This window comes from Artemia franciscana, chromosome 11 (genome assembly GCF_032884065.1).
Source record: "Artemia franciscana chromosome 11, ASM3288406v1, whole genome shotgun sequence".
Classification (NCBI taxonomy): Eukaryota; Metazoa; Arthropoda; class Branchiopoda; order Anostraca; family Artemiidae; genus Artemia; species Artemia franciscana.
Window position 1 is genome coordinate 37,896,827 of NC_088873.1, and position 15,744 is coordinate 37,912,570.

The following is a 15,744-nucleotide window of genomic DNA, read 5'->3' on the forward strand; positions in this document are numbered from 1 at the left end:
GCTTATGATTAGGATTTTTTATCGAAGTGATTTAAGCCCTTTTCTCACGTACAAGAATAGTGGTAGTATCGGTAATGGTGGTACTACTAATGTTCAAAAACCAGTTACAGCTAAATTTTGGGATTGATCTGTTTTGTTTTTTTTTTCATTTTTGGCCCTGTCTTATTGACTGATGGCAGCTTTGTAATGTGTTGATTTTCTAGTGTTCACATTTGAATCGGCTGCTTCTAATTTATTGAGACTGCAGCTTTCCAGGAAAAGATAGCTGGGAATATACAACCATAGATGTGGGAAAACCTGTAGGTTTTCCCATAGTACCGATTGGTATTGGGGCTAGGATTTTTTTCTAGCTTCCCTGTGGTACCGATTGGTTCTTCGCGTGTCGTCGAGCAAAAATAAGCAGGGAATTTTGAAAGGGGAAAGCATGTCATGTGTTAAGCACGCACGATATTTGGTGGTTCTTGTTCAGAACCAACAGGTCAAGTCATACTTTATAAAGCTAGCTAAAAACAAAGAAAAATCTTGGAAAGGAAGTTTTTTCTTAGTTTTCCACTAAACTTTGGGAACGGAAAGCACGCAGAGGGATATGTTATCTGTGCTTTTTAGGAAGCATCTGTCGTTTGAACACTTCTGCTATCGTACCGACCGGTTTTCCCATGCGTCTGAATCAACCATGGCTGTGCAACATCTATTGTGGTCAGATTTTCCCGTAAACCTGGAATCCTTCTAGTTTTTAGAACGACCTAAGTAACAAAAACTCTGGGTTCTAATTTTTTCCTATCTCTATACATACAAGTTAAGAACAATTTTTGGCCAAAACTTCCCCAGAAAGGCCTTTAAAGTTAGATGTAAATGTTAGTGGTGTCTGGAAGTATCTAATGATAGTACTATGACCAATATTTGACTATATATGCGTAAAAATTAGTTTACAGTTAGATTCTTTAAAGTCAGTGTTTCAGAAAGGAGGGCTTCTTTCCACCTATTCCTTAATGTAATTATGCGAACATTTGGAGAAGGAATCTAGAACAGGTAAGGTTTTCATTGAAAGATGTGGTCTTGATTGTAGACAAACTGAAAAAAAAGGAATTTTGCCCAAAAAAGAGCCTTTAGTGGTTGCATCACCCAAACGAGGCTGGCAAGTATTTTCTTGACGCTTTAATTAGTCATATTGAAGATAAAATTTCTAAGCAAATTAGTTTTTGTTTTCAATGTATTTAATACCACAAGTCATGTACTTAGGTAATGTGGGTCATATTATGCAAAAATAATTTATCGGTACTTGTGTTCTATTCAGAACACACACAATAAGTGAAGTTAGGCTCTTTCGTGTAAAGCTGATGAAATAGAACAATATATTGTGTCCATGTGTCCAATATGTTGTGTTCATTGACACACTGTTTTGTTGTGGGCAACAACTCCTTATCCTGGAAAAATGTACTTGCCTCTTTTTCAGTCTTTGGCAAATCCCAAATCTTCATTTCAAAATCCATGTTCAAACACTATCTTCTATCACTATGCTTAGCAAACTAAATTGAGTTTTTATCTTTGTGGCTATGAAACCGCATTTTCTTAGCAGAATTCTTGAGTGTGTTCTGAATTGAACTGAATCAATTGAATAATGAACAACTACCAAATATTAATTAAAATATACCTGCATCGTAGTTTGTTTCACGAAAGAACCTAACTTTACTTATTGAGTGTGCTCTGAATAATACACAAGTACCAAATTGTCTTATTTTCTCTAATTAATATGTATTATTCCTATATATTTAGAGACATTAAAAGATCTTAGCGGTAAACCAAAACGACTGGACTTGTAAATCCAACTTGAGAAAGTGGCGTCTCTTGATCTCCCTTGTGCATATTTGTCATATTTGTCAAAAATGTCTTTGAGCATTCGTTTTTGCATAGATGTGTCAACAATTCGCATTACCACCCTATGTGAAGATAGCACTTGATAAGATCCTAATTTTTGTGTCTGTATCACAATCATTGTTGAAACATTGCTGTTTTTGCCATCTATGTTTCATGTTTTTGATTCTTTATGAAGAATTCGATTGAAGATTCTTGAATTGTCAGGCAGTAACTGTTTATTGGCTGAAGGGCGTAGTGCATTTTTAGGGTGGTAAAACAGCAACCAATTTTCAGCAATTCAATAGCTATTTGTGTTGCGAGAGCAACACTTTGGTTTTGTCCCGTTTTTTTTTTCTATGTGTCCGATCTCAGCTTATTCCTGGAAACTGGTAAGGGTCTAACCTTTGTGGTTTTTACGAAAAGTGTGGGCCTCAGGCCGGTGAATATGACATTACATTTTGGAAAACTCTGCAGAACTCTTGCCTGGGGCCAAAAAGGATGGTTTTTGCTTGTCCACGAGCCAGAGCCTATGGTGTGCGAAGTGAAGTGGAGTTATATAACCTATGTCAGAGAGGAGTATCTCAAGTTGTGCAGCCAAGCTTTCGTTTCATCAAAGCATGTTTCTGCTTTCGAGTGGAAAGCTCCGTTCCAGCAGGCAAGCAGGCAGGCACTACTTTCAAATTGAAGATGGACTAAAATCTATAAGTGTTAAATATATGCGGCAGTTACCCGGCCCCACAGCCAATATATCTTCTTTGAGTGATAAACAGAAAAATTTACAGAAGCAAAAATGTGGCATTTTCCCATGGGTCTGAAAGTGCTGCCATCTATTGTTTCTATCCATTTCTGTTCGTGATTTCAGCTGAGTTTATCATTCGGTTTTTCGGACTTAGGATTGCGGTGGAGAAGTGGTATCAGATGTGCCTAATAAACTTTAAAAGTTCTCTCATTGCTAAAGAAATTGGAGCTTATCCTTTGCTCCTTTCTAAGTGGTGACGTTAGAAAGTTGGCCTACAGCAAAAAAATTCTACATTTAAACTAAGACAGATAGAATTTTTTTTCGCGGCAATCGATAGCTCTTTATGAGCTGATCAAAGTATAATACATCCATTTTTTGGTACAAAAATTCCTTCATGAGGTATACCAGTTTGAAAGTTGTAAGGGGTTGACAACTTCAGTAGTAAGGTACACACTGAAACGAAATCTAGGCCGATACAAATTGTGAGACACATAGAGGACTTGTAAGCAACAGTTGGCTGTTAGGTAATATTCACCTTAGGCAATGAGGGTTAGCAATTTTCGCTACTTGGTGTATCTATTATTTGTTTCCAGTGTATTTGATGGTAAAACCAATTTGGTTCCAGTAGTAAGACATGTAGGGGACTTGTAAGTAATAATCTACTGTTAGGCTACAATCAACTTCAGCGATGAGGGGTTTTCAACTATACTAGTTTGTGTACCCATTTATTCGTTTCCGGTGAACTTGATGCCTATCACGGGAGAGGGACTTATAAGTAAGAATCGGTTCACTTTGGGCGAGGTATTTTGATCTTGAGAAGTTAGGGATAGCTTTATAATACCAACTAGATTATATAAGATATTGTTCCGAGTTTTCATCCGTCACGATGTCTACGATTGAAAAGGATAAAAATCAACTGGCTGCAAAGTCAATTTAGTCCCTTCTTTCGATACTATTTTGATGTTGTTTTTTCAACGCTGAGGAATAGCCTTTGATCATGTGATTATTGATCGATAGCGAAGAAACAAAACCAAAGTGTTGCTTTCGCAATACTTTAGCCGGCGAAGCCGGACAAAGGTTGCCGCAACACTTCACGTTGCCCGGGCAACGTAGGTCTAGTTTATTAAGTAGTTTTAAAACTTTGCTCGTTTAAGTATCAAATTTGCTCTTTATTTTGAGCAGGAAAATTGTTTCCGCCGTGATGATGCCATATGATACGGATAAGTTAATAATTCTAACTTTATATTTTGAATACTTTCAAATTGAAAATATGGTCGCTATTTAAATGTTGAGAATACGACAAAATTTTGACCTATCCTGTATCTTTACTTATACAGTACTATTGCGCTGCCTATGGATTTTGTCTCACCTTTTTATGGCCCACTGATATCTATGCTATTTATTAATATAATTCGGCGACATATGAGGGCAAAAAATCTTTCTCAGTAAAGGTGTCAGGATTGAAAGGTCAAATACCAGATTTGGCAAACCCACTCTGGATATTGGAAGGGGTGAAAGCACACGGGAAGGATGTACCAACCAATCCAGCTATATCGTAGATGGTAACTGTTTTTCCCGGATCGTTTAGCATCCAATTATCCATTGGCCTGTTGTACTTAGGTTTGAATGGGGAAAAAATGTTGACCTCTAGTGGTTGTATCCTGTGGCTACTATGAGGGGGAACGGTAAGAAGGACAATGCCATTTGCCTTGGCTATGTTCACAGCATTTAGCGAAATATGCAACTCATGATTATCCAGGATCAGCAACTTCTTTTGCTCAGACGAGGCACGTGAATGCTTCACAAAATGCTGCAAGTACTCGCAGAACAAATCTTGTGATATCCATCCAGATGGGTTCACTCCAGCAGCTGACCCATCGGGACTCCACAAAATCTCCACTTGCATAAACTGTTCCAATCATCGTAACTAGAGTGCCTTTTCTGGCTGAAGTAACCTTGCCAACTATTTTTCTACCTTTCTCTCCAATGACTTTAGGGGGCTTATGGACATGTGTCACACCCGTTTCGTCTACATTATAGACATCAGATGCAGTGAAGTTTTTTTTTTTCAAGAACAGAGTGCAAATTTCCAAAAAACTCGTTCACATTGTACGAGTTAAAGCTGGTTGCCCGACTGAGGCTGGTTGCCTCTTATTTCCTCAGCGATAATGTCAGGTTTCACGATCAAAACTGATACATCCATTCTTTTCCAGCCTTTCCATTGTCAATCCATGCCCAAGGCACTTTTTTGCTGTTTGCCAAAGCATATTGATAAGCAAGTTTTCTTGCTTCTGGTTCAGTCAGACCATAGCACATGTTCGAAGCCATAATCAAGTAAATGGTCAAAGCGGCTTCTTCATTAGGAGAAAAAACGGCGACAAAGCCATGCTTTCTCGACAGGCAGGCCGAAAGTTTCTGATTATCGCTCAAGTTCTTATAGTCAGGCATAGTAATGTTCCTCTGGGAATGTCAAACATAGCAGCAACCTTCTGGACACTATGGCCTTCATCCACTTTATTAAGGGCTTGTTGAGTACTTTCTTCCAATTCAGCTCTCTGCTCTACAGCGTCCTTTCTATGCACTTCCATCTGACTTCTAGGGGCCCTTGGCATTTAGGGACTATTACTGATCTTTCCCTGCAAAAAATATTAGATTGAGAAGTGCACCAGTTTTCACAAGCAGTTACTTGAAAAATTCTAAGGTACACAGTGAACCAGAGGCCCACTATGTACCAGTTTATACTGGCTCAGTATGCACAACCCGCCCTCTAGTCACCATAAACCAAAATTTAATGAAACAGGTGTGCTTAAAAAATAAACGATGGCGCTACTTACAATGTTTTATCATCAAAGATTCAAACAAGCCAATAAGCACTTTTCTAAGGTCATTCAGCACAGAGATACATGGAAAAGTATGGGCACAAAATATTTTTCTGGGGTGTAGCAAAAACTTTCAAGAGATTGTAACATATCTTCAAAAGCGGATAAGGAAGTCGGCCACCTTGTAAACTATATCATATGGCTCAGGGAATTTGTTTCCACTTAAATAGATGACAGTTTAAGTTCAATGACCCATTATGTATCTAATCCCAGCATGGACCACTTACCCCTATAAGTTTAGTGCTCATAAGACAACAATTTGGCTCAGAGTCAAAATCCATTCAATATTATGAGCAAACGAAAAGCACGATGGGGCTATTTGAAAAGACCTTGGTTCAATTATGAGATTGAGCACCTTGTGCTGGGCGTGGGGGTTGAAAAAAGTGGACGGGGATATGTAGTCTGGCATTAGTAGTGAATCTGGCTGAAAACAGCCGAGTGTATATGAAATTCACCTTTGTCCACCCTAAAGCTTGTATACGCTATACTACTCTCGTCTCCAGCAGCTCATTACTGACAATATTAGTAAAAGCCAAGCACAAGAATTTGTATTTATAATTGTTTTTATATTTCTTGTTTATAATGTATGCGTAATGTTTTTAGATTCACCAAGTAGCGTGTTTGTTAAATAGGTACTTTTCTTCACTACTGCGTGAATAGCACCTACTTCAATAGCACCCCCTCTTGTCCCCCAATAAAAATACTGTAGTTACGCCCCTGCATAGCCTACAAGAATAAGACCTTTGCTAAAGCTATTCTATTAACAGAATCGAACACTTCCTCATAATAAAAAAAACTGGGGAACAAAGGTATTTGATAACTCAGTCACTTCTTGATTATTAATCTAAAAGTGAAAAGTTGGTCGAAACACCCTCTCCAATTTCAAAAACCACACTGTCCTTCTCTTTAGACTTTATGTACGGCATCACTGAGTCTAAATATTATTATCATAATATGTAATTTACTTCCTACAAATCAGCTATAGGCTCTACAATTACCACACCCATCCTTATCAACTTTCTTATAGAGAGGTATAATAGGGTTTTTATTTGGCGTTTTTGGGAAAGACTGGAAGTTAAATAAACAATGTATGTGAGTGAAACAATTTCCTAGAAGTTTATCTATTTGTGAGTTATTCTCATCATTGCGTCATAGCTGCAACTCTTTGCAATTATTTTAACATCAGTAAAATATTGCTCAATGGTTTCAAACTCTTTTTTTTCTGCTTTTAGAGTTAGTAGGATTCGAAGATTAAATTTGAAGAAGGCTAAATATGTTGTTTGAACATTTCCTGGTTTTCGCTAGGGATGTTTTTACTTCCTTCCAGGATGAAAAAGGTGCTAAAGATGTCCTTATTTTTTCTCTTAACCATATGAGGAGGTAAGAATACTTCACCGCGTCAGATTTCCCCGACAAAGGGCTGTCTACAATATTCGTAGAATTGAAACACGGCTTACGGTCAGATTAAGAAATAGGTAGCGCAAAACAAGCAGAAAATTTAAATTTAGAGGCACGCCCTAGAGCTAGAATACAGCAATTTAAAACTCCAGTGGTGTCTTTTAAAGGGTAAAAATTGCAGCGTATCAGTAATTGAAATTGTTGGCCGCTTGGATTAAATGCAGAACATTGACTTGTTACAGACTGAAAAGTTGGGTCCTGTACAAATGGAATTTGTACAAGACCCATTTTATGGAATTTATTGCCATTTCATTTAAGGAGTTGTTCCTTTCCAAGCAATTAAGCATGGTTGATGACATTTTTAGGACCAAATAAAGGCTAGGATTAACATGTTTGAAATTGGGCTAGGCCCAGTTTATTCCCTTCCCCTCATCAATGCAATGAATAGCTATTTTCTAATTTCCTTGAGAAAGGGGGCACTTGTTTAGGTGTAAGCTCATAATTAGAGCTGTTGAGAAGGAGACATGTTAATTAAAACCAATCTTACTGTATAGTAGGCTATACTGAACAATTGTAGGCCTAACTGATACATTTGGACTACAATTGTACTATGCTTTAATCTCAAGCTCCCCTCCTATGTGCAAATATATAGGCTAAATTATGTGTTTTCTTTCTTGATTTTGTCTATATTGATTCAATTTATGGGTACATGAATTGAAAATAAGAGTGATATATAACAAAATGCAAATGACATATTTAGTTTGGGCTTTATGTTTACACATTAAGGGTAGGAAGTAAAGTATAGCAGAATTGCAGTAATAATATGTTAACTACATTTACTCTACATATTATGAAGTAAGAATTGCTTTCATAACATGATGCCTTCTTAATAGGTCTAATTCTAGGCTTATGCCCTGGTTTAATGCTACCACTTTCCAGAAGGAAACATGGTAATAAAATAATTTTTAAGGTAAAATCTTGTTACTCAGTTGGTGCCTTATCTTGTACATATATCCTGATTAGTTTACTTACTTACTTAGACTTAGTTCCCCCCATGCTGGTTTGTGCATAAGGTGACAACAATACCTCTACATCATGACCTCTTAAGAGCTTGCAGCCACAGGTGAGACAAAGATGTGCCTTTCATAGTTGCTTCCCTCTCTGGACATCAGCCAATTGACACTTTTTGCTGGCCATGCCTTCTAATCTCAAGGAAAACCCAACACCAAACATCATGAGGTAGCTAACCATTCCTCATATGGCCTCAATACTGCCATCTACTGCTTTGAATTCTCTTAACTATCAATGGCTGCTTTGTTTTTTCACATATGAAGATATTTATAATCCTATCAAACCTTTGGATGCCTAGAATATACCATAGTCTGACCTCTCATGACAAGTCTAGCATTAAGCTAGCATTTTGTGCACAACTTTTTTTTTTTTTGTTACTGATTGCCAATCCAACTTGTTCAGCTGTGTTTGCAAGCTCTTTGATGTTCTGCTGCAAGTGTCCCCTTAGATAAGAAAGGAGTTAATGTCATCAGCAAAATCATCATCACCCTTGAAGATATGTGCCTCTCATTCAACTATATCCCTTGAACAAAGTGGTGTGTCCAGAGTGTATAGTCATTGAGGATCCCAAAGAGTACAGGAGAGAGGATACAGTCTTGTCATACACCATAGTAGCTTTGGATCTATTCAGTCAGGTCTTCATTCTTGTTTTGTGCTGCACCCACCTGGTTATTATTTAAAGCAACACTTATATATGTTGAGTTATTATATAAAGCAACAATTATACTCTGGGCTAGGAAGCCTGCAGCCGCATAATATTCTCCATAACAATTCCTTATGTACAGAATGTCTGTCCTTTGTTACTTTTGAGATAGTCCACAATCACATGTCTTTTAAAATGTTGTTCTAACTTTGAGAACCTGTATCCAAGTAGACATTGTTTTATATGATTAGGTTCAAGCTTTAAATGTGTGTCCAATATTTGGCTACACTCTTGTCTATCAGTATGTTCATAAGTGTGAGGGCTTTGACCAGATATTACAACTTTGGCCATATAAAAGGGTATCAAATTAGCAATGTAAAACCACCTGTTTTTTTGTTCTGGTATGTCTCCTTTTGGAGAGCTGCTATTTTGCAACTTTACCAATCTTTAGAATACAAAGCCATGCATTGTATCAAAGAACAGAAATATAATGAAAGTAGTCTAGTATTAGAAGTAAAACTGAATGAGGTAGATATTGAAAATCTGCTGAATACAACTTTGGTGCATATTAATAATAATAATAAATTATTGTTACCCTCTGTACACAACAAAATCACCAAAGAGGAGTATAAGAACATGAAAAGAAACACAAAAAGGGCATAGACAAAAATCACACATGATTCTTGCCAACTTGAACTTTCAAGCACTCATTCAGCATCTAGTTCCAAAATGTGTGTAAGAGTATATGGACTACCTAATTAGTCCATTCACCTCTTTAACTCCACAAAAATGTCTTCAGATACAAATAGAAATATCCTCCATACAGCTAACAATGGGTTCTCCTTATTAAATGACTTAATTCTGATGAAGTGCAATGCTTGGCACTTGATAGAATGCAAGTCTGTGGAAAATTGATAATTCTCTTGCAGTGGTCAGCAAATCTACATGACAGTTTATCCATTTTTTGACAAATCTCAAATCAAATGTAACTATTACAAGTCCAAATGGGGATACTAAGAAAATACTTGCAGAACCTAAAAACAGTAATTGGATTTGCTTTTTATCAGATGCAGAGAACAATTTTCAAAAAGGTGTCAAAAACAACACATGAGGTGCAAAAATTCATTATATAGCTAACCTATAGGAAACTTTTGTATTGAGAGGTGCAAGGAATAAATTATTATTATCATTATTAACTAATGGTTCTCTTATCAAACTGGCCCTTTATCTTGGCAAGAAGACCATAAGATTTTCTTAGTTTCTGTTTCAAAGAAACAATTAAAAGCTGCCTAACAGATCTAACTGAAGTTCTAAATGGAAGGCTTAAATACCTAAATGAACTGAGAGATGAGATTATGGCAGGACTGTTGGATTGTATCATTGGAGGCAATCTCCAGTCCAAAGACAAGAAACTCTGTTTATGAAGTAGCAACTGAAAGACTGATTTCTTTCAGTCCAGATCAAACAATATCAACAGAGCTCTGGAGTGCCCCAAGATTATCAGCAGATGGAAGAATGTCATCAGCATAAGACTAGTGACCTACATTGATATATGACTCAATTAAGTATGGTGGAATTTGTTGTGTGACTAGTCTAATAGGGCTATTAAATATTGCCAGACTAAGAACAGTACCTTGCTTAACACCATCGACCACACAAATACAATTACTAACAGTACCTTGCCAACATATCCAGATCAAGGAGTTCTGATACCACTGCCACAGGCAGGTACAAACAAATGAATTTACTCCACTTCTAAAGAGAGACAGAATTGCTTGGGAGTGAAAAATGGAGTCAAAAGCCTTTGAAATATCAATGGCACAAATGTAGAAGTTACTTTTGGCCTTTTTATACCTTTCAAAAATCGCTAGAAAAGTTGCATGGACGTTCTGCATGCCAAGACCTTCCCAAAAACCAAACTGGTTATTGTCATGATCACATTTTGTGCTAATTTCATTATAGATAAGCTTCTCAAGAAGCTTGTCAAACTTTGAACATACAGTAATCAGTCTATATGCATCACAGGATTTCGGGTCTTTATTTTTCTTAAAAATGCACATTACTAGACCTTCACACAGCACATTAGGAATATGCTGCTGGGCAAGACAAGCCTAAAATAAAATAGCCAGATTTTCAAACTATTTTATTATCCCAAATATTAAATGTTTGGGTTGCAGGTCATTTGAACCTGATGCTTTCCCTGGTTTAAAACGCCACTAGGAAGGGAGGAAAGTAATATTTGAGTACATGGTGTATTCTCATTTTTTAAATCCATGTTACTGCAAGTAAATGTCACCGCAAGTAAATATTGTCTTATTTGCTGATCAAACCATACGACTGGATTTAGAAAGCCAAGCGCAAGCTATGTCAAATTTGTGACAAGAGGACTCACTTCGGTAGTTCGTTGGCATATTCACAGACATCAAAACAAATAAACTAAAATAAACTGAAATATATACATTGGAAGATTAAAAAAGAGAGCAAGAAAGCTTCTTGTTCACTGCAATTGCTAGGCCGCCGGAAGGACAACCAGATTTCAGTTTGGCAGGCCGAAAGGGTATGCAAGAGCTCTAGCTGTGAGACATTATAAACGCTTAGAAGGTGTTCAGTGATGCACACAATTTTGTAGAGAACATGCTTGGTCCTTGTAAGTGTGATCAATTGGCAAGCTTTTCAATTGGCAGAGTCACTCGGAATAGGCAATGCTCAAATTTGATTGCAATATCAAGCTCTTCTTTAGTTTTAAGGTTCAGTTGCACTATTCTAGATCTTCCATACATTTTCGCTCTTACAACACTTCTACCATTTGTTTCCTCATTTGTTTTGAATTCTCATTTGTGTCTCCCTTTGCCATTCATTGTGTTGACTGTGATTTGTGTTCAGGAGTGTAGTCGTGTTCCAAAGCCATAGTCATAGTTATAAAACGTCCCAAAAATTAATAGGAATTTTTATGGCTGAGTGCCAAATTTTTTTTTGAAGTAATTATTTGTTTCAACATCTTGTTGATAAAATGTCAGCAAAGATGACACCTTGCAAAGCCCATGCTGAAGTACAAAATATTATTTAAACTCCTACCTACATGTTCTCTTGATATTCATAAAGACCCTGCTATTTCAAACAACCTAAATATGTCTTCTTCTTGCACGAGTCAATTGCATTTTTCAAACATTTCAGATTTTATCGCTTCCACAAGGCATTTATAGGAAGACTCATCACTTCTACATGAATGTCAAATTTAAAAATCTGACACCCATTTTTCCCCAAAGAATATGATGGAATAGCATCTTGGAGCATCTTATCCATTTTGTTTTTGATTAATTTTGATGCTATCCTTTAAATTGAAGTTAGTTAATGCCCATTTTTCCAAATATTTTATATTTCTGAAAACTCCACTTTTGGTCTTGATCAAAATGATATTAATCAACCAAGTTACAGCCATCAAAGCAGACGTATACCTTAGTTACTGATAGTACTAACTATATTATGCTAGCACATGAATAATCTATATGTATAACTTGGTTACTGATAGTACTAGCTACATTATGCTAGCACATGAATAATCTATATGTATAACTATCTGGACGTATAACTTAGTTACTGATAGTACTAACTATATTATGCTAGCACATGAATAATCTATATGTATAACTTATCTAGATGTATAACTTAGTTACTGATAGTACTAACTTTATTATGCTAGCACATGAATAATCTATACATAAAACTTATATAGACGTATAATATCTAGACGTATAACTTAGTTACTGATAGTACTAACTATATTATGCTAGCACATGAATAATCTATACGTATAACTTATCTAGACGTATAATATCTAGACGTATAACTTAGTTACTGATAGTACTAACTATATTATGCTAGCACATGAATAATCTATACATAAAACTTATCTAGACGTATAATATCTAGACGTATAACTTAGTTACTGATAGTACTAACTATATTATGCTAGCACATGAATAATCTAGTAATCTTATTTCTGTCAGACATGGGACATTTCAGACTTTCTTTGCATTCAAAATGGGTGATTGTGATTATTCTTAGAATTCTATACTTTTCTTAGAATATGTATCTTATTTTGTTTATAATTATTTTTAAGTAAGATATGGATTTCGGTTAAGAACTAAGTTTGATTGACTCCTTAAAGTTACTAAGGTGAAAAAACTTAAAGAATTGTTGGTTTTCAAGCTTTTATTAAGTCTGGAAGTTTTACTGGAGCATGGCATCACAAGGAGAAAAATGATTCTAGGCAGCTTACTGAGTTATAATCTTAAACTGACCCTAACTTTTGCTAAGAATTTGTTGTAACTGAGAGCCAAGACATTGTAAGAAATAAAAGACTTTGCCAAGTCTCTAAAGCTTCATCTTTTTCCTATCACTTGACTTGTGCTTTCATGACCCCAGCATGCATTTCTTTTTATGTTGCCTTAGTATTATTGTCCTAATTAGAGCAATTTAACTCCAAGAATTTACAAACAAACATTTTGAATTTCAATAACTAAAAACATGTCTTCAAACAGAATATTTATCTGTATTCAGATGGTTGAAGGTCACAGTCTGCAAAATTCAAGAACTAGAATTGAATTGTGCAAAAAGAGTTGCTTTATCCTAAACATTAAATCCTTTTTATATTATTATATAAAATACTGAAAAACTTTTGAATATTAAAAACTTTATAAAATATCAGAACATTAAAAAACGCGCTGGAAATCTAATGTTTAAGTAACTACTGGTATTTTAAACTTTCTTATCTTGGCGAAACTGTATGTGGCATTTCCCTTTTTATGGAATCCTGAATCAGCCTGATTTTCAAGGGATTTAATATCTTAAAATAAATTGTTTTTAGCTTTAGCATCACCTGACCATCTCAAAGACAAAGGACCCGTTTGCAAATTATCCCATGAGACTAGTGATCATCAAAAGCTATTGAAAGTCTCTGGTGAAATTGCGAATTTTGATTGAAAAGATAATAGAATTTGATATCCCTTGTGTTGGCAAGGTTATAAATCAAAGCGAGTAGAACCCCAAAAAACTATCAAAGCTTTCAGATTGGTCAAATAGTATTTTATGTGTTTTACTAGCTGGTATGCTAGAACACTTTCAGTGACTGCTTTTGCCTGAATTTTAAAAAGAAAGTTGTGCTCCATTTAATTGAAAAAAAATTCGCACATATTAATTATGATGATTTAATTAAAACAGACTATCTTGGACACGAAATGGGAGAAGTTAAAAGGTTTTTCTAAGATTTCTAGGAAAGCAGGTATCGAGTTTTATGTTTTGTTGTTTTTTTTGGATCTCCTATCCAACAAGACCGCTCAGTTGATTTTGGATAGCTTATAGTGGACGAAATACAGTGATCCTTTAAAGTTTTGAATCCCCCAAACACTGGTAGAATCTTCTGATGACGAAGGGTAGTATTAATCTTACCCATTTTGTTTAAGACTTTTGTAGTATCTTTGTTTGTTAGAAGTTATGGTGGATCAGAGATAATGCTTTTGTTCAATCCAAAATTACTGTTAGCATTTTAAATTCTTAAATTTTAGTTTTGCTTCAAACTCTAAACTCTCCAATGGGTGGACATAATAAATAACTCACAATCATAGTCTGAGGAGGAAGAACTGAGTAAGAAAATTAAGTGTATGAGCATACTTTTTTCTTGCTTTTTTTTTTGGCTGGAGTCCCACAAGACACCAAATCAGATGTGCATTCCAAGCTGGACTTTTTACATGTAATGAAATTCAATCCCCTTTATGGCACAGACTCTTGGGAAAATCTAAAACCTAAATTTTTACCACTGATCACTAGCAAAGGGACTCATTTGAGGGAGGAATCACCCTTCCCCTTCCTCCGAGCGTGCACAATTTTGTATATATTTATTTTATCTCGTAGGTGACATGCCAGCTTACCATTCTCAGCTTTTCAACAAATTCCAAGTAGTTGGAAACACTGCTCTTCTGCCACTACGTACCAGTGTTCGAGGTCCTGCTCCAAGAGAAACTACAGAACAAGATATTATTGACGAGACTTTGTACTACTTTAAGGCAAATGTCTTCTTTCGATCTTATGAAATCAAGAGCGAATCAGATCGCTTATTGATCTACTTAACTTTATACATTACTGAGTGTTTAAAGAAGCTGACAAAATGTCCTACTAAAAATCAAGCCCTTAACGAACTATATTCCTTAGCTGTAACAAGATTTGACGTTCCAGGGGACTCGGGTTTTCCCCTTAATTCAGTCTATGCAAGACCCGCCAATGCTCAAGAGGAAGAACTATTACGTCAATATTTGACCCAAGCAAGACAGGAGTTGGGAATGCGACTCTGTGAACTTGTTTACAGTGCCCCCGATGGCAAGCCAAGCAAATGGTGGTTGTGTTTTGCAAAGAAGAGGTTTATGGATAAATCGTTGAGTCCTTATTAAGATAAAGAGATAATTGTATATTTTTTCTTTAATGTTCTGTAATTATGTCGAGTGTGTATTTTATTCAAATTTGCTTGGTGATAGTCTTGTCCAATGTGTGAATCATGTGTGAGTCAATGCAGGAATTATTTTATCAGCCAAAAATTTTTGTTATTAAATTTTCTGTCTCCTGATATTTCTCTGTGTCCTTATTTGTAGCTGAAATATAGTCAATGGAATTCTAGAAACAAGGTTGAAGAGTTTTATAACTCGGTTTTGATTTGAAGCTTTTGAGTATGAACTTGTACTCTGAAAATGATGGTAGTTATGGATTATCGTAATGGATCCACTTCAGAGTAATTCTCTACTGAATGAAAGAAACTTATTGGTTTCCATTTTTGGTAAAATTCTTGCAAATTGTCTACAGCAAGGGTGTAAAAAAGTTTTGGTGTTATTGCTTGGATCTCCCAGTTGATCTGTTCTCTTTCGGTGACAATCATAATTTAGAAAACAGGTAGAAGTTGACAGGGGCCATTTCAGGTGAATAGGGGAATAAGGGGTGCAGACGCGTAAGAATAGAATTGAATAGAATATATTTATTCACTACAATAGCCGGAGCTAGCATTAGCATGTCATGACAAAAATAATTTATACCTTCAAAAACACTCACAGGAAAATTTAAACAAACATTATATTAATCAAACACATATTAATCAAACATTAAATATTAGTCGCGTC

At 35.8% G+C, this 15,744-nt stretch overlaps 2 protein-coding genes across 2 annotated transcripts; one reads left to right on the top strand and one right to left on the bottom strand.

Moving 5' to 3' along the window:
* Window positions 1-4,061: 4,061 nt before the first annotated feature.
* Window positions 4,062-4,499, bottom strand: LOC136032611 (uncharacterized). The gene has a single exon (XM_065712882.1). It carries the CDS (start codon window positions 4,497-4,499, stop codon window positions 4,062-4,064), a length of 438 nt encoding a protein of 145 aa, XP_065568954.1.
* A 2,457-nt stretch (window positions 4,500-6,956) lies between these two features.
* Window positions 6,957-15,200, top strand: LOC136033181 (actin-related protein 2/3 complex subunit 3-like). The gene is made up of 2 exons (XM_065713882.1): window positions 6,957-7,038; window positions 14,495-15,200. The coding sequence occupies exon 2, from the start codon at window positions 14,500-14,502 to the stop codon at window positions 15,025-15,027; it is 528 nt and encodes a 175-aa protein (XP_065569954.1). The 5' UTR covers window positions 6,957-7,038; window positions 14,495-14,499; the 3' UTR covers window positions 15,028-15,200.
* Window positions 15,201-15,744: the final 544 nt, after the last annotated feature.